Source organism: Marmota flaviventris, chromosome 1 (assembly GCF_047511675.1).
Source record: "Marmota flaviventris isolate mMarFla1 chromosome 1, mMarFla1.hap1, whole genome shotgun sequence".
NCBI classification, from domain to species: Eukaryota; Metazoa; Chordata; class Mammalia; order Rodentia; family Sciuridae; genus Marmota; species Marmota flaviventris.
Window position 1 is genome coordinate 157,304,294 of NC_092498.1, and position 25,681 is coordinate 157,329,974.

Sequence of the window (25,681 nt, forward strand, 5' to 3'; positions counted from 1 at the left end):
ATTCCCTGTCTTCCCTCCACAGTTTCCTCCAGTGGTGCCTGGTCTACCCTGGTGCCTGGTATAGAATACATGGAGATAAGGGGCCCCCAGATTGTAGGGAGGGTATTTTGAGGCCAATGTGCATGCAACCCAACTGATCAGGACCCATGTGGGGTTGGAGCCTTCTCTGAAACCCATTGTTGTTTCTCACTGTGGCCAGATTTATAGATTTCCTGTCTTCTCTTTGAAGTTAAGGACTTTGACTGGGGAGAGTAGGTAGAAGGTTGATCAGTGGGTATCAAGTTACAGTTAAATAGGAGTAAGAAGTTCTGATGTGCAGTTGCACAGTAAGGTTAACAATAATGGACCCCTTTTGAAAAAGCTAGAAGAAAGGATTTCCAGTGTTTTTACCACAAAGAAATGATAAATGTTTGAGGAGATAGATGTTTAACTTCATTAATATGTATTGCAACAATACATGGTACTCCATTAGTATGTATCGTTTTATGTATCAGCTAAAATTAATAAAAAAGAGGGCTACAGATATAACTCAGTGGTAGAGTGCTTTCCTAGCTTGCACAAAGCCCTGTGTTCACAAAATATGGAAATAGAAAATAAAGTTAAGTACTTTGGAGCATATAAATGAGTATACAAAGTATGCTGCTGGCACATATAATCCATAGAGGGAAATCAAACTTTCTAAGAGAAGTTCAGAATTAGAAGCTAAAACTTGAAGGAAACCATCAGATAGATTGTGTGTGTTGTTATTTCAAAAGTTTTATACCTTTTGACTTGAAAATACTAAGTAACAGAAAGGAAACGGTGGCTATGTGTAGTATAGTTGAACACCTACCCCTAGCTCATTCCTCCCCTCCTCTACTATTGCCTAGTAGTGACAGTCCTTCCCCAGCACCCTTGTTGTGTCCTATCTGCTTGTACCTGAGCCACACTCTTCCACCCTGTTGTCCATCATCAGCCCTCACCTGTTGGGCTATTCCTTGGGTCTCTGGCTTGAGCTCAGATATAGGTTCCATTTCCTCAGACACATCCCAGTCTTGCTGTTGATGTGTTCATTGAGAAGGACAAATGAAGAATTGTGGGCCCTGAGATAGGGTTGAGAAGGGTCAGGGCACCAAACAGCTGGTTTCCCTGGAGAGAAGGAGGACTTCATATAGATAGAGACCACACAAGGCACCTGGGGCTGGGCAGGGAGCAAAGGTGGAGTCTGCAGGGCCCAGCAGAAAGAGCAAAATCCACTAGCCCCTGCTCCTACTGAGTGTATTGTTCCATTCTTATATCCCCTGATCTCCTTACTGAAAACACACCCCCCTTGCAACATATGTGTTGCTTAGGTTTCCCACAGGAATAGTTGGCAAATAGATGGCTTTTGGGTTTCTAGGCTCCAGAGTAACACTGTGCTTTGTAGAGGATCATTCTGCTAGTAGCTTTTTACCTGCTGTTGTCACAGCTGTTGAAGGTGCATTTTTGAAACTCTGAAGTCCAGACCAGCCTTCAGGACAGTGTCAACACTCATGAGCATGGTTGTCTTCTGAATAATAATAATTAAAGGGAGAAGACATCTGTCTGTCTGGCATGGCAGCATACCTGAGTTGGGGGACTGGTACCTTCATCCCTGTCATTCTGGTAAGGGCCCCGGGTAGACTGTAATGACCATGCTTATCTCATGGATCTGTTGGGGCCTGAGGAGAGTGAAACTAAAATATAGAAAAATATTTAATGTATGTGTCTACACTGGCAACTATGTTTGGCATACCACCCCTTGTTTGTGCAACTGATTGGGAATTGACCCCATAGCAAGAGGGGGCACTTGTGCAGGGCATATGAGCATCCTGCAGCTCTGCATGGACATACCATTGCTATTGATTATGGATTTGGGGACTCCATTAGTAGATTAAGTAGTGGTCACCAAACATATAATTAAAAGAGGATTTTTATGCTCCAAGATCACTGACCTGGGTGCTTGAAACAGTTCACCATTTTGAGTTCCTCATGAATCAAAGGAATTAAACATAAAACATAAAAGCAACTCTTAATGGCATTCTGGATTAGGAAGGGCCTTATAAAAACTTTCAGGTGACAATTAGAGAAATTTGTGGACTTAATAGTGGATATTGACTTAGATGTTCATTTTCTTAGGTATGCAATAGTATTGTAGATGTTTGATTTTAGATGTGCACCTATATGCGGGAGCCAGCTGCCAGTATGTCTGTAGAGGTGGGGGGAATAAACAGCAGGATGCTGCTCAGCATTGAAGTTACTCAGGAACTTGCAGTCCTTCGACTCAGAGTATTTTTTTTTTAATTTGCAAATGACAAACACTTAAGATTTCTGATAAGAAACTGGCCAGTAAAAAGATTGAAAGTACAAATAACATGGCCAGAACTGCCCTATCCTGCTCTCAGAGTAGCTCTTTTTTCAACTGTTCTTTGGCAGTTGTGCTATGTTGTAAAACAGAGGGATCTGTTTTGTCTGAGAAATTGACCCAAAGAAAAGGATTCAAAAGCATGTGTGAGGCACTGGATTCCATCCTCAACACCACATAAAAATAAATAAATAAAATAAAAGGTTTAAAAAAAATGAGAAGTGTATTTAAATCTTTGTCATTAATAATGAATAGTTCCCTAAGAACATTCTGTGCCTAAGACTCTTAGCTAGGATAGTAGGAAGGAAAGAAGAAGGAAGATGTTTTAAAATGTTTATTTTTTTCTACATCTTGTACAAACTTCTTTTTTTTAAACATTTATTATTTTTTAGTTGGATGAATTATCTTTATTTCATTCTTATGTGGTGCTGAGGATCGACCCAGGGCCTCACACGTGCTAGGCGAGCGCTTTACCACTGAGCCCCAGCCCCTGTACACATTTCTTTTGTGTGTAGTTTTTTTTTTTTTTTTTTTTTGTGGCAGGGAGAGCGATTTTGGTTTGTGGTATTAGGGATTGAACCCAGAAGCACTCTACCATTGAGCTTCATCCCCAGCCTTTTTTATTTTGAAACAGGGTCTTGCTTAGTTGTTGAACTTGAACTTGCAATTCTCCTGCCTCAGCCTCCCAAGTGGCTGGAATTGCAGGTGTGCACCACTGTATCCACCTGTATGTTTTATTTTTTTAAATATTTATTTTTTAGTTTTAGGTGGACACAATATCTTTATTTTATTTTTACGTGGTGCTGAGAATTGAACCCAGTGCTTATGCATGCTAGGTGAGCACATTATCACTTGAGCCACATCCCCAGCCCAAACCACCGGTGTGTTTTATAACATGTATTCTATATTGGCACAATGCTATGTGCATATTACACATGTATATATTTATGAAACATCTGTGTTCACACCTGCCCCCCACACACTTTAGGTTTGAAGTTTATTCCTCTTGGACTCCTGAGGGCCTTGGAGGATGCACTACCTTACCATTCCCTAGGAGGGTGGCAGAGCTGCTCTGTATCATGTCTTCATAAGCTCATGTGCTTGTATAGCCCAAGGACCTTGGAAAAGTTCCTAGACCCTATAGGTATGGCAGCGCCAGGCCTTGGAGAATACGCTGGAGACTGAGAGCTGCTGCCACCTGCAGACACAGGCCCATCATTTTTATAATGGAAGAGTATGAAGAAAGTATGAAAAAAATGCAGATCTTTGTTGTCTAAAGAGAACCATCTACATATTCCCTCATCATTCACAGGGTTTCCCATCATTATGGTTAACAGTGTCACTTCAGTTTCTGGTTATTGGTTATTCTTGCTTGATTTTTATTTTATTTTATTGTATGTATTTATTTACTTAGGTACTGGGGATTGAACACAGGAGTGCTTTACCACTGAGCTATATCCCTAACCCTTTTTATTTTTGAGTCAGGGTCTCACTAAGTTGCATAAGGCCTTGCTAAGCTGATAAAGCTGACTTTGATCTTGTGATCCTTCTGCCTTAGCCTCCTGAGTCACTGGGATTATAGGTATGGCAGTCAAGCTGGCTTGATATTATTTTAAAGCACAGAAGTGGAAATACATTTTATAATGTGCCCACATAATATGGAAGTTGGTTCATTTAAGATTTGTTCAGTCTCTCAGGGCCTCACTTCTAAGATGACCAAAAAAGGAGGACTTGTGGCAAAAAGGGTCATAGCCACATGCAGCCTATTCATTGCATGAACTGCACCTGGTTCCTGCCCAAAGACAAGGCCATTAAGTAATTCATCATTTAAAACATTGTAGAGGCCACAGCTGTCAGGGATGTTTCCAAAGCAAGTGTTTCCGACACTTACATGCTTCCCAAGCTCTATATGAAACCACAGTACTATGTGAGTTGTGCTATTCATAGCAAGGTGGTCAGGAATTTCTTGTGAAGCCCAGAAGGACCAAACACCCCCACCCCAATTTAGAACTGTTAATGCTACCCCATGACCTCCACCAAAACCTATTTAAGGAGCTGGGTCCTTTAGGAGTGGAGAAAAGCTGTTTAGGTTTGAACCTTATTCCTCTCAGACTCCTGAGGGCCTATGGTGAAAAAATAAAATGGGAATTATAATTTAAAAACAAAAAACATAAGTGTTTGTTCAAACCAGACGTGGTCTCGCACACCTGTAATCCCAGCACACATGGGCAACTAATGGAGACTCTGGCTCAGTAAAATACAAAAGGCAGCACCCCTGTGTTCAAGCTCCAGTACCACAAAAAAGCAAATAAGTAAATATTCACTCATTCGCTCAGTACCTTTGCCTTCACATCTCCCCCTCCCTCCACCATATGTCTGAGCACACACCCATACTGCTGGAGCTCACTTGTATCACAGGCTGACATCTGGATGTGCATATAACCTAGAAGGAGCCTTGTCTCCCAGACATCTTTTCAGATCTGACTTGTCTGCATCTCTGTCTTGGTGCTGTACCCAGGCAAGAACATGACTATAGTTAGTAGGACCTGTATGGTGGAGTCAGTAGATAGAGCTTTGGTGGGCACTGGCAGCAAATTGGCAGTGCCTACCATCCCAGCCTCAATTGCACAAATCATGTGATTGAGAGCAAGTACCTCTTTCCTTTGACATTCTGCATTTGGGGTGGGCAGGGGGTACCCACATGATCAGTCCATAGACAGCACCTTTGATTGCAGTCTTTAGCAGCTTCCATGGGCAGAGATGCTATATCTGCATGATGCTGCCCTTGACATGGAAGTGTCACTGTGTCTTTCATCTACTGGTGGCTTGGTGGGACCTAGGCCCAGAGACTTCCAGGAACCCTTCCAAGTCACCTTCCAGCTTGACTCTGCCCTGAGGAGTTACTTATGACCTTGGTTTGAGTGTTGCCATTGTGTGTATCATAGTTGTGTTCAGGAGTTCTGGACTGGCACCCAGCCTCAGTTATAAAGACTTGCTTTTTTTTTTTTTTGGTACTGGGGATTGAACCCGTAGGCACTTAACCTCTGAGACACATCCTCAGACTTTTTTATTATTTTTATTTAATTTATTTTGAGACAGGGTCTCGCTAAGTTCCTGAGGCTGGCCTTGAACTTGTGAACCTCCTTCCTCAGCCTCCCAAGCTGTGGGATTATAAGTATGTGCCACTAGTCAGAAGACTTGCTTTTTAAGGGTAGGGAGGACCCTGTTTATTTTTTAGACTATGGAACAAGAAAGCAAATAGTGAAGAAAGCAGTATTTTAAAGGGAAGGACTACCCAGGTGAAAGCATCCCGTCGGGAAACAGGGAGCCTGGAGGAAAGGCAAGTGTCAGTGCATAGCATACTGGTGATGGCTTCTATTCTCAGCAGTGGGGATGATTCCTCCAGGTTGTGTGGGAAAACATCTCCAAGGAACCATTCTAGTCCCTTCTCCTCTTTTGCATCTGTCACACACAGATGAGGCTGGCAGGACTGGAGCCTGGATGTCCCTGAAGTGGGAAGCAACTTTAGTGGTGGCTGTGCTACCCAGCCAGGAACAAGTCTTGTGGGTCTTAATGCTTCCAGAAAGCCAGTCTCCCTGCCCTTGCCAGGGAGCCATGGGTCCATGTACTGCAGCTCAAAGCTGCCTCTAGACACATCAGCTCCTTGCAAACCAAGCACCATGTTTAGTGCAGGGAGGAAACAGTTCAGGAAGGTTTGAGTGGAAATATCTATTCTGAGAAAGGGGTAAACTGCATTGCCATCTTAGTGAACAAGAAATTTGGGTGTTCCATCATGGTTGCTTTTGTATTTCCAGTGATCCATGTCAGGCAAAAGGAATCTTGGTAGCCCAGCCCTGGGGTGCTGCACAAGGTAAATAGTGAGAGAGGTTGGAGATTAACAGCCCCTCCCCCAATGTACCTGAATCCCATCCCTTGGATAGTGAGGATAGTGTGGTTTCTGATTGCCTTTTCTCTAGCTTGGAAAGTAGGAGCTGAGTGCATTGCAAGTTCCTTCTGAGCTTGGAGAGGGACCCAAGGGGCCAGTACTTTCCAAGTGTTTACCTCAGCCAGCTGATGGGGAAGGTGTTTGTGCTGGTGGGTGTCAGAGCTGACATTTGCCTGAACTGCACATGCCTCATAGGCACAGTACAGATGCTTCTGAAGTGCTCCATTTATTACTGGGAATTTTGTTGTAGGGGAGAACTTCCACCTACCTGTTTTATTTCCCTACCCATATTCACATTTATATATTTGTTCATTTTGTCAGTATGAATCCCTGCATTTTGATCCAGTGTGTTAAAATCCATTGTTTCATCATGCATGCTGGTTCTAACACCCCTTAAATATCTCTATCCAGCACCTTTTCTCTGTATAGTACTTATCACTACCAGAGTTTGCTTGTTCTTTTGTTTGTTGAGGCCCTGCCAGGCCCATTGTCTGGAACTGATTTACAAGAGGCAGGGGAAATCACACATGTACACTTTAGCCACAAGGATGTAGCACTAGCATTTGGTGGTCCTCAGTTTCTTTGGTTGATGGTCCTGTTTGACCCCATGGATCCTTTGAGAAAACTGCATGCTCATCTGCTGACCTTATGTTCTCATGCCCAGCCTCACCTTTTATCTCCCCACACAGGCTCCTCAGAGGTGTTCCTGCCCCCCGACCCCATTTTCGCCTCAGCCATGTCTGAGAATGACAATGTGTTCTGCGCCCAGCTCCAATGCTTCCACTTCCCCACACTTCGGCACCATGACCTCCACAGCTGGCATGCTGAGAGCTGCTATGAGAAGTCTTCATTTCTGTGTAAAAGAAGTAAGTCCTTTGGAACCTACCTTCTCAGGAAGCCATCAAGGCCCTGATCAGTTTCTAATGGGCTCTAACCTTGCAGTGCTTGGAGATGGAAGCCCCTGAGCCACCTTTCTGTGGCCTGGGCAGCTGTGGGCATCTCTGAGCTCCTAGTTCTCTAATCTTAGATAGATACCATATTTCCTGCCTTACTGCTTCAGTGTTGTTAAGAGATTAAATCCTTGGGAATGGTGACCCAAGCATTTGCCAATCCCCTGGCACTTCTGCAGCATTCACTCCCTGTCTCCTCCCTTAGCTCTTTGTGGCTCCTTCTTTTTGCTTCTCTCTTTGCTTATCTGGACAACCCCTCCTCACCAGTCAGTGGTGTCACAGATCTTTCCCTGGCACCCTGCCAGCACACTTGCTGAAATTCCACATCAAGGTCCCTTTCACACCTGTGGTCTAGAGCAAGATTCCCTGCTTCCACCCAGTCCTCTGCAATTGGGTTGAGAGGTTGTAATCAGCCTTGACACAGCCACTGACAGCCGCTAACATTGGAGTCCAGTTCAGCTAATGATCTCATCTCTGCTCATGTGGCCCATCCCTACCTTCCTGCTGATAAATCATAAACCAGAGTTTTACTTATGCCTGATCCTGTTTCTGGACTCCATTCTTACCCTTGACTCTTTATCAATCCTTTGTCATTGCCATACTGTCATCCTTATAGTAACTGTGATAAGTCTTGATAGCTGACATTACAACTTCCTTATTTTTGGTATTATGTTGCCTTTTCTATTCTATATGGATTTTAAGAGTGAGGTTTTTGTTGTTTTGTTTTTTTTGTGGGGGGGAGTACTGGGCATTGAACCCAGGGATGCTCTACCACTGGTCTACATCTCTAGTCCTCTCCTCATTTTATTTTGATGCAAGGTCTCAAGGTCTCATTAAGTTGCCCAAATTTGACCTCAAATTTGTGATCCTCCTGCCTAAGCCTCCTAATTTGCTGGGATTATGGGCATGCACCACTATACCTGGTTTATAAAGTCTTCCAGCAGATGGATTGTCCTAGATTTTCTCCTTTTTTCTTTTTTCCAGTACTGGGGATTGAACCCAGGGGTGTTTTATCACTGAACTATATCTTACAACCATAATTTTATTTTGAGACAGGTTCTTGCTAAATTGCCCAGGCTGGCATTGAACTTGTGATCCTCCTGATTCAGTCTCCAGAGTGTTTGGGATTAAAAGGCATGTGTCATGGCATTCAGCTTGATTCTTTTATATTAATCATAGTTGTTTTAAATTCCCCATGGATGGTTTCTTTATCTGTGTGATAACTTAGTCTAGTTTTGTTGTTTGGTCTTTGAAACGTGGTACTTTTTTCCAGAAATTGTCATTGAAAGCCAGACATTGTGCAGGAGAGTAGACACTGAGATTAGTAGTTTTGGTGCTAACCTTTTCTTCCACTAGGCCTTTAGTGTGGGGAGGTCTTCAGTACAGTGAGAAAGTATTAGAAAGTATTAATCTTGAGGTGGGGGACTGGGCTGGACTCGAGTTTGTTGGACCTGTGTTTATCCTCAGTGCACCCCAGCCTTCGTATTTGGTAGGGATGCCTCTTGTGTCTGCTTCATCTTCTACTTTAGGTCTTCCCTTTGGGGGGACCCTCAGAGAAGCTACTTATTGGAGCTCTCCCAGCAGACCATTGAGACTGATTCCAGGCTGCTGCTGCTTTTTTTTTTTTTTTTTTTTAAATCTTGTTCTAATTAGTTATACATAACAGTAGAATGCATTTTGGCACATTGTTCACAAATGGAGCACAACTCCTCCTTCCTCTGGTTGAACATGGTTACACCAGTAGTGTAATCATACATGTATATAGGGTAATAATGTCTCTCATTCCACTGTTCTTCCCATTCCCACATTCCCTCCCCTCCCCTCCCCTGACTCCCTTCTGCACAAAGTTTCTTCACACACACCCACACATACACACACACCATTATGGACTAGCCTCCACTTATCAGGGAAAACATTCGGCCATTCGGTTTTGAGTTTGGCTTATTTTACTTTAGCATTATATTCTCCAGCTCTATCCATTTACCTACAAATGCTGATTCCAGGCTTCATATGTACCTGGTAGCAGAGATTGGGGGGACAAAGGGGTTGATGTTCTGATTATGTTTCAGCCTTCAGCAGACCCAGTACCCTGGGTCTCCAGGGTATGGCTTTCATCAGTTCTTCTCCTGCTCCTCCAGCTGGAGTTGGATCCAGCACTGGAGCTTTCACCAGTGCTCTAAAGACTCCATGTTTGCTCTGATTGGAGGTAGACTGACAAAAGGTTGGACAGTTTAGGTGGTTTGTTTGAGGAGCAATTTGACTTTTTCTTCTGGGATGTCCTGAGTTGGAAGTACAGAATAGGGAAGTTGTGGTCAACAACCAGATCCTGAGTGCCCCAGGCTAGTTACCTCAAAGATGGTAGGTCAGAATTATTTGGTCATGTATGGCCTGGCCATTGTCAGGTATTACATTATGAGACTGAAATGTTCAATATCTAACCTTTTGGGGTTGGCTTCCTCACTGCCACTACTACTCATAATTTCTGGGAGAGTTATTCAAATTATTACTTAGTCCATGGTTTATATTTATTGCTGAGGAGTATTTATTTGCCTCTTGAAGGACATCTGAGCCGATCCCAGTTTTTTGTTTGGGTTTTGTTTTTTTGGTACTAGGGATTGAACCCCAGGGGCACATAACCACAGAGTCACACCTCCAGGCATTTTGTATTTTATTTGGAGTCAGGGACTCCCTAAGTTGCTGAGGATAGCTTTAAACTCACAATCCTCCTATCTGAGCCTCCCAAACCACTGGGATTACAGGCATGCACCTCCATGTCTGATTGATCCCCAGTTTTTGATTATTGGGACAAAAGCTTCTCTGAACATATGCATATAGGTAATGTCCAGGGATAATTGCCCAGGATGACAGTTGCTGGGTTGAATGCTTAGTTTTTGTTTTGTTTTTTTGGCACTGGGAATTGAACTTTCGGACACTTAACTACTGAGCCACATCTCCAGTCCTTTTTATTTGAGGTTGACCGTGAACTTGTGATCTTCCTTCCTCAGCCTCCTGAGTCACTGGGATTACAGGCACATGCCACCACACCCAGCTCCTGTTTAGTTTTTTAAGAAACTAGCACTCATGGGGCTGGAGTTGTGGCTCATTGGTAGAGTGCTTGCCTAGCACACGCCAGGCCCTGGGTTCAATCCTCAGCACCACATAAAAATAAATAAATAAATAAATAAAATAAAGGTATTGTATCCAACTACAACTAAAAAATAAACATATATAAAAAAACGAAATTCAGGGGGCTGGGGTTGTGGCTCAGCGGTAAAGTGCTCGTCTAGCACATGTGAGGCCCTGGGTTTGATCCTCAGCACCACATAAAAATGAATGAATGAATGAATGAATGAATAAAAGTTATTGTGTACAACTACAAAAAAAATAAATATTTTTTTAAAAAAGAAATTCAGTTTAATTAAAAAAGAAAGAAACAAGCCCTTTTTCCAAAGTAACTAAACCAAAAATGTATATGTATATATATTCCACCAGTTTTTCCACATTCTCACCAGGAATTATTATTTTTACTATATTTTTTATTTTGCCTATTCTGATAGATATGTTATACTATTTCTTGTGGGTTTAGTTTGCATTTCTTTCCAAAACCTTTTCATGTGCTTACTTGCCATCTGCATTTTTTTTCTTAACTGTTGAGGGTTTTTTTGGGGGGTGGGGTGGGGTGAGGTGATACTGGGGAGTGAATCCAGGGGCACTTAACCACTGAGCCACATCTCCAGAATATTTTGTGTTTTATTTAGAGACGGTCTCACTGAGTTATGAAGAACCTCACTAAGTTGCTGAGGCTGGCTTTGAACTTGCAAAGCTGCAGGGATTATAGGCATGCGCCACAACACCAGGATAAACTGGAGAGTTTTATTTATTCTAGATACCAGTCTTTTGTCAGAAATTTGGTTTGCAAACATTTTTTGTTTACTGTTTGTCTTCTTCATATAGGCTTTCATGAAACCAAGAACCTAGGGTTTAAGTATACTAGGCAAGTGCTGGAATAAAAGTTTTCAATCTTGATAGAATTCACTTTATCAATTTTCCTTTTATGGTTTATTTTTTTAGTGTAAAGTCTAGTAACTCTCTGCCTAGCCTTATATTCTGAAGAGTTTCTCCTGTTTTTTTCTAAAAGAGTTTTTATAGTTTTATGTTTTCCACATATCTCTGATCCATTTTGAGTTCATAAGATTTGGGTCGAGTTTCCTTAACTCAATATAGCTTTGCTCTCAGTACACCACCTTTGTGTGGTTATTGACAAACATCATGCACATATTTCATTTCTGTATATTATAGACCCAATACTACATTATATAGTATTATTTCATATGATTTTTATTTATTTCTGTTTTAAGGCAGTGCTGAGGATTGAACCCCCAAGGCCTTTGCATGTTAGACTAAAGTGCTCTACCACTAAGTTATATCCCCAGCCCCCACAATTACTTTTTAAATTAGTTAAAGGAAAAAGAAACATGTACATTTAAAAAAAATTTTTTTTTTTTCAGTTGTAGATGGATACAATACCTTTGTTTATTTTTATGTGGTGCTGAGGATCGAACCCAGTGCCTCACAGATTTGAGGCGCACACACTACCACTGAGCCACAACCCTAGCCCCGAAACGTACATTTTATACTGTAATTTGTAATTATGTAATTACTTCTATTGGTGATCTGTTGTTTTGTAGATTTAGATTACTCTCTGGCAATCACTAGCTTTTTTTTTTTTAGCTTGAAGAACTTTAGAACTTCTTTGCTATTTCTTTTTTCTTTTCTTTAAGTGCTAGGGATTGCACCCAGAGCCACTTTACCCCTGAGCTATATCCCTGTTCTTTTTTATTTTATTTTTTGAGATGGTCTCACTAACTTAGGATTCTACTGCCTTAGCATTCCTGTGTACCTGAGATTACAGGCATGTGCCACTGTTACCAGCATCTTTGGGCAGGTCTGGAAGAAATAAACTGTTTTAATCTGGGGAAGTCTTTACTTTGCCTTCACTCTTTGAAAAATAGCCTTGCCATCTATGGTTTCTTCACTGATAGGTTTAGTCTTTGAATACTTTGAATATGTTATTCTGCTGCTTCTGACCTCAGTTGTTTCTGCTAAGTTGTTGATTTTGTTTGGGTTCCCTTATAAATAACAAATCATTTTTTATTGGCTTCTTTTAAGATTTTCACCTTGTCTTAAACTTTGGCATTTTTACTGTAATGGGTCCATGTGTGGCTCTGTTGCATTTATCCTACTTAAAGTTTATTGCATTTCCTGGTTGTGTAGGATTTTGTTTTTTCTCTGTTCCTTTTTCTCCTCCTCTTTTGGTATTCCCATTTCACACATATTGGTGTACTTAATGGTATCCCATACTCTTCTAAAAATTGTTCATTTTTCTTCATTCTTTTCTCTGTTTTAGCAGAGATTCATTTATGTGAATTTCTTCCCCTGGGAATTCCTGACTAAATGGCTGACATAGATTTGACACCAATCTTAACTGAGGCCCATGGTCATGAAATTTCTGAAAAGTTGTTTTCTAGACCTCCCCATTCCATTTGGAGATTGGAACAAACTTCTTTCTCACATCCCTTTGCCTTTTACCAGGTGTGCCCTGTTGAGGACCAAACCCAGTTTATCCCTTATCTCATTCCCAGGTATCTGTTGGGTCTGCCTACCAGCTTAAGGATCTGATTGTAACTGTTTCCCTTACTCTAGTATCAGTTCAGCTCTATGCAGAGTTTACTACATGTGTTTCAGGAGATCATCTTCACAAGCAGAACCAGCAGCTTCTTAGAAACTTATTTGAAACATTCTGGTTTTAAAATGGTTAATGTCCATAGCAACTATGTCTTAGAATTGAAGAATCTAAACTGTTTGAGTCAACTTAAAAACAAATGCTAACCAGGCGTGGCGGCATAGGCCTCTAATCCCTCCCTGTAGTTCTGGAGGCTGAGGCAGGAGGATCGAAAGTTCAAAGCCAGCCTCAACAACTTTGCAAGGCCCTAAGCAACTTAATGAGACCCTGTCTCAAAATAAAAAAATGAAAAAGGACTGGAGATGTGGCTCGGTAGCAAGCACTTCTGGGTTCAATCCCTAGTACAAGAAGGAAAAAAAAGCAAATGTTTCTGTAAGGACCTTCACTCTGGAATCTGGCATTCTTCTCTCTTCTAGCCCTCTGCACTCTGTGGGCTCAATTTACCCTGGCCAGGTATGCTTTGTTGTAAAAGTGTGTTGTATTATCTGCTGTCAGACAATTGCTCCTAGCACTGTTAAGCAGATCCACAGCATTCCTGCATGGGGAGGACTCATACACAATCTGGCTAGCGCCTCAATTTGTCCCCCAGGTGGATTGAATCAGCATTTCTTTTGCTGATAATGCATACATCTGTGCACGTATGTGCCCATTGCAGGTCAAACTTGTGTCGACATCAAGGACAACGTGGTTGATGAAGGATTCTACTTCACTCCCAAAGGGGATGACCCATGCTTGAGCTGTACCTGCCATGGAGGGGAGCCTGAGATGTGTGTGGCCGCCCTCTGTGAGCGGCCTCAGGGCTGTCAGCAGTACCGCAAAGACCCCAAGGAATGCTGCAAGTTCATGTGTCTGGACCCAGGTGAGACTCTTGATGGTGGATCCTGAGTCACTTTCCCCCTTCAGGGCCAGAAGCTAGATGTCCTTTTGCTTCCTCAGTGATGGGGACTTGTGAGAGCTCATTACATATAGTGCAGCACTGATGGCACTATTTGGTCATAGCACTCTCACATGCAACCTGTCCCCTATAACTGCTAACCCTTCATGTTGCCTCATTCCCATTCTCAAGTAATAGATATTATTCTCAAATGAACATGAATTTTGGGGTGACTGGTTGTTCACAAATCAACTGAAACTGGCAGCTTCAAACCAATCTTTCTTTCTTTTTAAAACTGAGAGCTAGACTACAGAATTAGATATATTCAGATTCTTCCTCTTTCTATTATGGCAGGATATGTCTTTGCTTATATTCATCAATTTTTACTGATAGAGTCTTCAAGAAAAAGATGAAATATCACCTTCAGTTTTAAAATAAAACTCCTCACCACTAGGTGGTGCTTCAAGTGAACACTACACATGAATCTAGTTTCAGTATAACCCAGCTCCTCCTGCTTACAACAAAAGAACAGCAGATGGAGTCCTGCTTCTTCCTAGGCTTACTAACACCTATCAGACACTCTGCATGGCATGCTTCATTACCACACACAATGCTTCTGGCAACTCTTCACAAATACAGGTATTAAGTATACAAAGCATGAATTTCTTTTTTTGGGAGTGCCACAATGTGAGAATGAAGTGGCAGGGACTCATGAAAGTTCCTGGGCCCATAGATCTTTCAAAATAGCAGCTTGAGTAGGTGTGGAGACTGTCTCCATCCCCAGGGAAGAGAGGCTGGAGGCAAAGTGTGAGGCCATTATAGTGAGAGCTGTTCCCAAATGGAGTGTTATCAGTGTTCTTACCAGGAGAGTTACCCAGGACAGAGCCATTCTTCAAAGAAGGTGTCAGAGGCAGGGCATAAGCAGGTACCCTTGCCTGATACCATCAGACACATGTAGTTTGCTGTACATAGGTGCACAAGCTGTGCTTACACTCAAGCACACTGGGGGACCTGGAGCTTGAGACTAGTGAGTGTGGCACTCAGGCCTCCCCCATCTGTCAGGGTGGTAGACAGGTTTCTTTTTGTGCATGATACATCCCTACAGAGTCATGTGAAGCCCCAAGTTGAGTGCTTATCAAGTTTCCTGTGCCCCTACTCACATTACTCCAAACCATCAACTCAGTTAATTTTTATAGGAATTGAACTCTGATCTTTCACAAACCGTGCCATCTGAGTTCCTGGTTCTGTTTCTCAGGAGTCTCCTAATGCTGCCGTGCTACTCTGTCTAAGCATTGTAAAAATGACCAGAGTTATAGAGGATGACTCATCTGTGATGTGTAGCCTATTGAACCTCCCCAGGCCTGAGGACATCTCCGCAGAGTAGAACCCTCAGTGCATCTGGGAGTGCCCAGAGATGCTGCAGGCAACTTCTCTGCATGACCAGAGCAGCTCAGCTAAAACCTGTTCTGCCTATTATGTGGCCAGGTTTCAATGGGCTTCTGATTTTCATCCAAAGGCCTTCTCCTGGAAAGAGCTCATATTGTACCAAGAACCAAGACCCTGCTAAACATAAGTGGAGATGCTGGGAATAGGGTCTTAGCCTTCAGTGTCCCCTTCAATAAGATAAAAGTGTCTATTCTCATCACTGTTCAGCATTTACTCAAGGTCAAAGCTAGAAACGAAATGAGAAGGCATTTATGCCAGAGGGAAGAAATGGAACCATTGCTCTTTGCAGATGACATGATTGCATAGAAAATCCCATAGAATCTACAGGAAAGTTACCAGAACTAGTGTGTTTAGCAAGGTCTTCAGATAATAAGGTCAATATACATAAATGTATCGTGTTTATACGTACTACCTGTAACAATTGGAAATTGAAATTTTAAAGAAAAGTAGCATTTATAATTGCACCAAAACTCATGAAAAGCTTAACTATTTTTTAAAATCTTTGCATTATATTTATTTATTTGTTTATTTGTGTGCCAGGGGCACTTAATCACTGAGCCACATCCCCAGCCCTTTTTATTTTTTGAGGATCTTGCTAATTTGCTTAGGGCCTTGCTAAATTGTTGAGGCTGGCCTTGAACAATCCTACCTCAGCTACCAGAGCCTCTGGGGTTACAGGTGTGCACCCCCGCATCCAGCTGTTTGTGTATTCTTTATGTTGCAAATATAACACTGATAAAGAAAATCAAAGGCATAAATAAAAGGAGCAATATGCCATGTTTATGGGTCATGAAGCTCGATATCATTAATAGTTTAATTATTCCCCAAATTATTTATAAATACAGTGCAATACCAACCAAAATTACAGCAGACATTTCTGTAGGCATTGACAGGCTGATTGTAAAACTTAACAATGATTAGCAAAGGAGTTAGAATAGCCAAAATAATTTTTATAAAGTTGGAGGATTTACAACTTATATACAAGCCTTAGTAATCAAAAAAGTGATACTCATGAAAAGATAAACATGTAGACTGTTGGAACAAAATACCCACACTAAATGGTTAAGTGATATTTGAATGCAAAAGCAATTCATTGAAAAATTGATAGTCTTTCAACAAATGGTGCTGGAACGGTTGGATGTCCACATGCAAAAAATAAATTAACCTTATGCTGTACCTCCTACTATATATAAGATTAACTCAAAATTGTCATAAATCACACTACAAAACCTTAAACTAGCTTGGTGCGGTGGCATAAGCCTGTAATCCCAGGGCTCAGGAAGCTTACAGGAGGATCGCAAGTTCAAAACCAGCCTCAGCAAAAGCGAGGCACTAAGCAACTTAGTGGGACTCTGTCTCTAAATAAAATACAAAATAGGACTGGGATGTGGCTCAGTGGTTGAGTATCTCTGAGTTCAATCCGTGGTACCCTACCTCTTTTCCTCTCCCCCCAAAAAAGAAAAACTATCAAATTTCTAGAAGAAACTGGAAGAATTTTTGTAATCTTGGGATGAATCAACAAATTTTAAAAACAGCTTCAAAGGGGCTGGGGATGTGGCTCAAGTGGTAGCGCGCTCGCCTGGCATGCATGCGGCCCAGGTTCGATCCTCAGCACCACATACAAACAAAGATGTTGTGTCCACCGAAAACTAAAAAATAAATGTTAAAAATTCTCTCTCTCTCTCTCTCAAAAAAACATTGATAGGGAAATGAAAAGACAAGCCACTTCAACTGAGGAAAAAAATATTTGCAAAACACAAATCAGACAAAGTTCTTGTGTTTAAAATATATAAGAACTCTAAACTCCATGAGAAAACAGAATAACCATTTTGAAAAATGGTTGTAAAAAATATTTAAATTGTACTTCAGAGAAGATAGATGGTGACAGGGAAACACCTGAAAAGATGTTCATTGTTGGTTATTAGTGAAACAGATCTACATGAAGTACCATACCCAATGGAAATTCTAAAATGATAAAATTGACAGCACCAAGTGTTGGCTCAGGCATATAGCAACTGGAATTCTCACACCTGTCCCTTCCGGCACTGATGCTTAAATGCAGCCATATCTCAAGGCCCCAAGAGCTAAGCTACAGTGAGATGCCCAGTGGTGCAGTTTGTGATGTAGTGGAGCCCACATTGGAGTCTAAGCCCTCTGATTCTTGCTGACTTTCTCTATATACCATCTTTTCAATATTTTACCATGTAACCAAGTTCAGTGAAACTGGGTGCTCATCAGTGGAGCCCTTCTCGTCCTGACTGGGGGCCACCTGGGGACTTAGAGTTGTTCAGACATCAGATTAAGGACCAGGCTGGATGGACTGAAGGTGCCCTGAATAGCATCTCTCCCAAGAAGATATGTCCTCTGGGAGCCTAGGGGTAGCTGGGAGACAGAAGACAGTCCTGTCTGCACTGTCTAGGACTCCATAAAGTAAATAACCATGTCATGGGTTTCCCAGGACTTCTACTCTGGCCTCTGGCTTTTGGGACAGGCTTTGTATGTGACTGCAAATGGTTTGGTTTTTTAGAAAATGCTTCTTCCTCGTCTCATTGTGGAGGGGTGTTTGGGAACCTTGACCATGTTCTTGGGTTTATTTTAGAACTGATAAGGAACTAGTAGTTATTGCAGAGGGACTGCTTCCTTAGACAATCCCTTGGGAACCTGAGCTGGCTGCTAATTAACAACCATGTCAACCAGCTCCTTGAGCTGATGGGGTTCCTCCTACAGACAGGAATGAAATGTTCCTTGGAGGAGAGTCAGCAGCATCCAGAAAAGCAGCTAATTGGTAAAAGGATGTATTTTTCACATGTCCACTTCACAAGTGTTGTCAGCAACAAATGCAGGTTTTGGAGATGCTTTCTGACTCCACAGGAAGAGGATAGGAGCAAGCTTTGGCCATCTGTGTTGGTTTGGAACAAGCTAGCTATGGGATACCATCTCTTTGCATTGTGTACACATTCATTGAAGTTCAACACTGGGGTTTCAGTTGCTCATTTGCATGGGTGTGCCCAGAGCTGGTATGCCATGGATTGTGTCAAATCACAGCTGCAGTGGAGGCCCCTTTGTGAATAATACCCAAGTTGACTGTGCTTTTTAAGTCTTATCCCTAACAGTTGTTGGAAACCCCTGTGTGGCAGCAGCAGGTGCTCCCTGCCTTCCTCCCCAGTCCATCAGTGAATCATAGTAAATCTCAATTCCAGTCTTACCTATGTTGTCATTTCTTTTCATCTATCACCACCCCTATCTGAGCTTTAGTCATTTTCTCTGGGTGGGTGGTGTAGACAGCTCCTCACTGGATTCCCCAACCTTCATGCTCCTCTGTACAACCTTTCCTTCCTATGGCAGCTTCCCTGATCCAAGCTCTATAGAGCTATGACTTCTCCAAACCTCCCAGTGGCTCCATTGAGGGAGACCCTACTCATTTGGGATAGTACATTTGCCTGCCCTTACCCTGGCTTTTTCTCACTGGGTAACAGAGCCGCAGGCCTTGGATGGAAAGCAGCCTGGTAAGGCCTTCCCTTACCCTGGCCCCACTATCTTATGGATCATTTTCTGCCTTTCACCTTTGTCCCTTGACCCTGCTTCATTGTTTTGGGGGCATTGGACATAATTGAAAATGGTTCTCCAGGTCATGTTTGTCTCACCTGGGTGAGCTCAGGGAAGCAGAGATTGCAATATCATGTCTTATTGACCGAGGAGGGCTCAGGCCTCATGTGCATCTATGCACCTGGGAAATGGCATGTGGCCTCTGCAGAAATATTGTGCCTCAGTTGTACTTGTGCACAGTGCAGCTTGTGTTCTGTCTCCTAGAAAAGACTGTCCTGAGACAGAACGCTTTACCTTTGCTCAGTAACAGAGGGAAGTTTGTACACAATAGCCACCAGGGTCTGGCAGCTCTTGGAAGTACTCAGTTACCCAGAATGAGCCAGAGTTGAGGCTATATAGCAACTCTGTCATAGAGCAGCAACTCTGTCATAGAGCAGGGTGAGGATACCCCAAGAAGGGCTCCATGTGGAAGCATTCCTCCTGAGCCACTTTACCCTTTCTGCTTTTGGTATTGTCACAGTGTTCTCCATTTTGAGCAGTTTCATTTTACCTTCTATCCTAATTCTCAAGTGCACTGGCATCCTCCAGTGCAAGTGCCTCTTTTCTTTCTTTCTTTCTTTTTTTTTTATGTGTGTTAGGACTGACCTCATGCTATACCCCCAGTCCTGCAAGCTCCTTTTCTCAGACCAGTGGATTTCCTTCCTCCCCCCTCACAGACGGCAACAGCTTGTTTGACTCTATGGCCAGTGGAATGCGCCTAGTCGTCAGCTGCATCTCCTCCTTCCTCATCCTCTCATTGCTGCTTTTCATGGTCCACCGGCTACGCCAGAGGCGCCGGGAGCGCATTGAGTCACTGATTGGAGCAAACTGTGAGTGCCCTCCAAGGGCCACAGTGGTGGCACCTGAGCCCTCATCTCCAGGTCTTCCCTTTCCTGTGTTCCCACCAAGGTAGAGTCAGAGGTAAGGTGAGGTGCCAGCAGTTTCCTTGGTGAGAGAATTAGGGAGGAAGGCCCTCTTGCCACAGAAGATAATGCAAAGGTAATCCCCTCTTCAGCTGTGCACCTGCTCCTAGGCCAAGTACACCCCTGGGGAGGCAGTGACACTGGTGGGCACTTGAGCAGTTCACAGGCTGAAATTAAACAGAGCTTCTGCTCTCCTATCCTCACAGCAGGAAGGGGCATTACTGTTTATTCAGGCAGTGATGTTTCCATCGCAGTGACCAGAAGAGGTGCCTCAGACACCATTTTGGTGTGTTTTGCCCTCGTTAGCCAGAGTTGCTCAGCAGTGTACCAAGCCAAACTGGAAAGCCCCTCTTGCAGTATGGAGAGGGGTGGGGCAGGTGGCAACTAGTAAGAGGTACCTTGCCTGCTGTGTGAAGGGCCCCTGGTGCCTCCTAGGGCACCCAGGTCAGGCTTGAAGGATTCATATTGCTAAGGCCTTGGTTTCTCATCTATGGGCAACCCTTTTTCCTCCCAGCCTTCCTTAATCCTCACTAAGCTCCAAGTTCTGAAGTCAAAAGACCTTCATGAGTTAGACACCCAGAAGCACATTAGATCTGGAGGGTGTGGTAGTAAAAGTAATAAGACAAAATGGCAGGTTTTGTGGGGGCAAAGGTTGATGGCACATTGGCAGAGGGAATGGGAAGCAAGAGATTCAGATCAAGTCACAGTTCTCTTTTGACATGCAGAATGTGAGCAGCTGGGTATAGAATGTGACACTTGGGGATGGCAGGCCCAATCTTGGGAGGGGGGCTCAGGAACCAGGCAGCTCTTCTCCAAGTGACACAACTCTGCTCCTGTTTCTCGCTTTCGACGGCCCAGTGCACCACTTCAACCTTGGCCGGAGGATCCCTGGCTTTGACTATGGCCCAGACGGATTTGGCACAGGTCTCACCCCACTGCATCTTTCTGACGATGGGGAAGGCGGGACTTTCCACTTCCACGACCCTCCGCCTCCCTATACAGCTTATAAGTACCCAGACATCGACCAGCCTGATGATCCACCACCGCCCTATGAGGCCTCCATCAACCCCGACAGTGTATTCTACGACCCTGCAGGTGCCTACCCACTCCAGGAAGAGGGAATGTGGAGTTGTCAAACAATTGGGCACCAAAGGCCAAGACCACAGATATTTCTCAGCTCTAGAGTACTGGGGTCCCCCACTTCACTGTGGCCTTCTTTGGTCTTCTCTTTGGTTTTCCCTTTAGGGCTTTAATCCTAGAGTTGGTTTTACAGAAGAGGCTTGGTTACTCTGTCCTGGCCTTCTTCCACATATCTATGTAAAGAGCTCTGGGGAAGCCTGGGACAGGAACTTCTCTTTTTTCCCTCCCATGAGTACCCGTTAGCTGAGCAGCCCTTGGGGTCATTTCAGCTCAGCTCTTTGGAGAGATGGGGTACCCTGCAACATTGATCATGAAGATGGGACTGACCCAGGAGTGGGCCACCTGGCTATAAAGATACATGTGCACATGTGGTGAGCTGAAGGGACATTGTCATGTCAGTTCTTTATGTCATGCTGCGATGTAGCTCTGGGAGAGGGGCCAATTGCTTCAGTCTATTGCCCATCTGATCCTAAAAGTCATCCTTCCCATGACTCTAGCTAAGAAGAAAGGTCAAGTGCCCCACCCCCACCAGTTGTCTGGCCCATTGCTGTCCTTAGAGTGCAGTATGGTGCTACCTACCACTTTTCCTTTTGCATTATACCCTCTAAAACTCCATTCCACAGTAGTATTGCAGGCAGTACCCCACCCCAAGGCAGCTGGCTCCTTGTATGCGTACATACCTTAGCAGAATGTCCTGAGACTAGCACTGCTGATGGTTTGAAGGTACTGGAGAGTCTTGGATTTTACCCTGCCCTTGGGACACAGATTGTTACAGAGTTTAGGGATTGGGAGTATAACTAAGTGGTAGAGCATTTGCCTAGCATGTGCAAGGCTCTGAGTTGATCCGCAACACCACAAAAAAAGGGATGAGGCCAAGGTTGGATGCTTCAAGAGCTGCTGCTGGTAGTCTCAGACACCTTATAGACCAGACTGCAGGGCAGTGCAGGGGGGGTGACAAGGAAAGTTGGCCTGGGGAGGGGTATATCATTGGGATCTCCTACCACCAGCTTCTCAAAAGGAGTCCATAAAATTAGGTAGGTAAAATGAAGGGAACAGACTGCCTCCCCCAAAGCTTCTCTTGAACCAAAGCTTTCTGCAGACACCATGTGGTTTTCAAGGCTGCCCACCCAACCCAGTCTTTCATATTCTGGGTGCCATATTACAGCTGCAACCCAGAATGTTCTTCCATTTGCCTGGGCCTGATAACTCCATAGCATCCTGTGCTGAAACCTTCCCATTGAGCCTGTTTCCAGCTCTACTGAGTCTGAGGTAGTTTTCCTCTGATCTCCCTTTCTTTGGGTGACACTTTGTTGCTGCATCTCATCCACAAACTGAAGGACAGGACCAACCCATGTTTGTTTTGTCAGGCTTGACCTCAGTCTTGCACATAACAGATGCTGGCCACCAAGTATGTTATTATACAGCCAACGTGGGGAGGATTCTTCTCCAGAATCTGAGGTCCAGTGGGGCCACCAAGGCCTGCTCACCATCCAGTAATGGTGGGAATGTTCAGGTGGGAATGTTCAGGCAGGATTGTCTCTGGTCTGCTCAGCCTTGTTCTGTCCCCCTTGCCAGGCTCTCACTTTCCTCTCTTTCCTACAGACGATGATGCCTTTGAGCCCGTGGAAGCTGGCCCACTGAACCCAGGGGATGGAGACACTGAAGGTGCATTGCCTCGGCACTTGGAGCAGCCTCTGCCCCCTGCGGGGGCCTCCCTAGCAGACCTGGAAGACTCTGCTGACAGCAGCAGCACCCTGCTTGTGCCCCCAGAACCTCCCCAGAGTGGGAGCACCCCAACTGCAGAGGTGCCACCAGTGGGTGGCTGCCATAATCGTGGCTCCCTCAATACCATGGTGTAGATGGCTTAGCTTACAGTTCCAATGGGCTAGAGCACCTGTTGGCTGTCAAGAAGACATTGGTTCCTGTGGGAGGGGCCACAGCCTGGAACCCTGTTCCACTGCTGCATACCCACTGGCAAGCGTGTGTGTACATAGAATGCGGCCAGCCTCCCTCCAAGAGGAGCAAGCATCTGTGCTGTTTCCTTGAGGGGTTCACAAACATGGCATAGCTTTTGGTCACTATCCCTTTTTAAATGGGAGAAGGACAAAATGTTCAAACCATGCGTTTTGGAGGTAGGGAACAAAAGGTACTGAGCTATGCTCAAATGAAACACATCTTGGGCTTGCTCACTATAATGTGCCACCCAGTGAAGTCTGCTGGCCAGTCACCAACCAATCGCTGAGTCCCAGGGCAGGTGGAGCATGGGGCTGCCATTTATGCCCAGGAGGCGGAAGGGGGTTTTTGTGGACACTCATTGTTAAAGCAGGGGTTTTCCAAGGAGACAGCCTTTGGGTCTGCTATCCTGGCTGCTCTGGGGATAACCCTTCCCAGTATAGTTGTGAACGTCAAGATACCTGAAGCCCAAGAAGGGGGCCTAGAAGGAAATTGAACTTACTGCCCACTTTCCATTTGGGTTCTGTGAAACCCAACTCTGTGCCAGGAGGCCCAAGTTCACCCCTCCCATCTCCAATGCATTGCTGTGCATGGCTCCCCCAGGTGGAGGCGCTGGGTCTACACTGAGGGTTAGGCGCTAAGCGAGCTTCTATCTGCTCTGGGCCCTACCTTCTGTTGAATGGCCTCTGGGCCTGGTATGCTTCCACCTCACCTTGTTTGTGCCATAAAGGATTGTTTCTTTGGGGCAAGGGGTGGCTAAAGGAGCATCCTGGGCTGTGTCCATCTTCTGCAAGTCCACTTCTTGCACCATTGCCACCAGTGGAGTTCAGTGCGTGGTGGCTGCATGCACACCTTCCCACCCCTCAGCAGTACTGGGTGCTGGGGGTCTTTTGTCCATGGGACCCTGTTGCCTGTTCAGGGCAGTTTTCTTGTCTCATGACACAGGCCTTTAGCATTTCTGAGTTTGGAGATTAAGCGGGTTCTGTGCGATTTTTTAGCACATTCATATCTTTTCTACGTTGAATGTCTGGATCTTTTCTTTTGTGTGTGTGTCCTTGTGTGTCTGTATGTGGCCAGATGTTTGCAAGTGATGGTTCACAGGAACTTGGGGTCAGGTAGGGTTCTACTTTCCCAAGTTGGCCATTTCATCTTAGGTTTCCAGACAGAGCCATGTCTAAGCCTTTGCCCTTGCCCATGGATCATGGATCTGGGCACCTTGTGCCACTGAGGAAAATCAATGGGAAAAAGTGAGTAAGGCATATGGTTCAGCGGTACTTTGTGGTGACTGGCCTTTGTGCATAGTTCAGTTTTAGACACATTCTCTTACTGGTTGGAAACTTGTTTTCTTTCTGTGCAGAAGAATTACAAGTTGCCTAGACCTGACCAGAGCTGGCTGGAGGTATAAATTTTTGTCATTAAACAAGCTGTTCCTGGGCTTGGCCCACAGGAGCCAGATCTAGAGGCTGCGCTTCTCTTGTCAGAGGGCTTCCTTGGAATCATAGCCACAAGGACCCCACACCCACTGTTGAGAACAAAGCAGGACACATGTAGTGTCTCCAGTATGTTCATTGAGCTGGGCAGTCAGACTCTAAAGCGGCCATCAAGAATCTTGTTGCCCAGAGACCCAAAAGGATCCTGAGGAACACCCCAGCAGAGCCCACACACAGGGATGGCACCAGCAGTTCAGCGAGACTTCAGAACCATGTGTACAGGGCAGCTGGCATGAGGTGTGTGGACCTGGGAAGCTTCCTCTGGGGACCAAAGGACTATTGGGGCCAGTCAGGCACCTAGAGGAGGCATTGAGGAAGAGGATGGGTTGCTTTGGATCTAGCCAGGTGTCTGTTATGGGTGCTCTTCCATTATTGCCCAGTGGCTCTTTTCCCCTGGGAAGCATCAGGCCGGCCCTTGGGGTACATAGCCCACTGATGTCCTGAGACTGGTCAAAAGGCCTGTTTTGCAGGACTGCTGAGACACTATTGCAGCTCCAGGTGTTGTGCTGGGGACAGTTGTGAATGGAGCAAGGAGAGCTGGGATCTGCCCTTATGTTCCCACCTGCCATCTGTCATCCTGTGTGCCATCTTTTGCAAGATCTGGTTGTACTCCATAGGCCAGCCTTGCTGAGACTTGTGTTCTTGTGTGAGATGCTCCCCACCCACTCCATAATAGGGCCCTGGAGGGACCGACCAAGCTCCTGGGAGGGACCCCCTCCCCCAGGACTGCCTTGCCACTGTTTCTGATTGGGGCCCCCTGACCTGCCTTGTAGAGGTGGAATTTGATACTGTACATTGTCTCAATGCTTGTTTTTACATTTTCCTTTCACTAAGGGTTTTAGTTCAGGTGTATTTTTGGTCCAGTTGACACTAATCCTTTTCTTAAAATGCTGTGAGAACCATTTCATCCAAATGCCAAATAAACTTGTGTTCTGGAAGAGGTGTGGTTCGTTTATAGTGTGATAAAACTCCCAGAGCTGCCACAGGCCGAGGTGAGAGTGACTAGGGCACCTGCTATTAAGCAGACTCCCTGACACCTCTTGGCTGAGGACCAGATAGATCTGAATTTGGAGCCTCCAGGCAGAGTGTGCAACAAGAGGACCCAGCCCTGTGCTTGGCTCCCTCCCTCTGACACCCAAACCCTGCTGTCCTGGGCTTTGCTAGGGGAATGACAAGGCTGCTTTGCATCCTACTTGACCAGGCAGGCTATCCTGACTATTAGGAAACAGTATCAGATGGGCCAGGCATGGGACAGCTTGAACCTTGATC

The 25,681-nt window shown here is 44.5% G+C and overlaps 1 protein-coding gene and 1 pseudogene across 7 annotated transcripts in view; both read left to right on the forward strand.

The window, feature by feature from the left end:
• Positions 1 to 25,350, forward strand: part of Dgcr2 (DiGeorge syndrome critical region gene 2) — a 67,662-nt gene extending 42,312 nt beyond the window's left edge. For 6 of the 7 annotated variants that reach the window (XM_071617968.1, XM_027924224.3, XM_071617982.1 and 3 more), the window contains 5 exons: positions 6,998 to 7,174; positions 13,657 to 13,860; positions 19,584 to 19,736; positions 20,688 to 20,924; positions 22,572 to 25,350. In XM_071617968.1, coding sequence (XP_071474069.1) covers positions 6,998 to 7,174; positions 13,657 to 13,860; positions 19,584 to 19,736; positions 20,688 to 20,924; positions 22,572 to 22,828 — 1,028 coding nt within the window. In that variant the 3' untranslated portion in view covers positions 22,829 to 25,350. Of the gene's footprint in view, positions 1 to 6,997; positions 7,175 to 13,656; positions 13,861 to 19,583; positions 19,737 to 20,687; positions 20,925 to 21,238; positions 21,341 to 22,571 lie in introns of all 7 variants that reach the window. The other variant, XM_071617993.1, reaches the window with a different exon arrangement.
• Positions 2,182 to 4,413, forward strand: LOC114083127 (small ribosomal subunit protein eS26 pseudogene; annotated as a pseudogene).
• Positions 25,351 to 25,681: the final 331 nt, after the last annotated feature.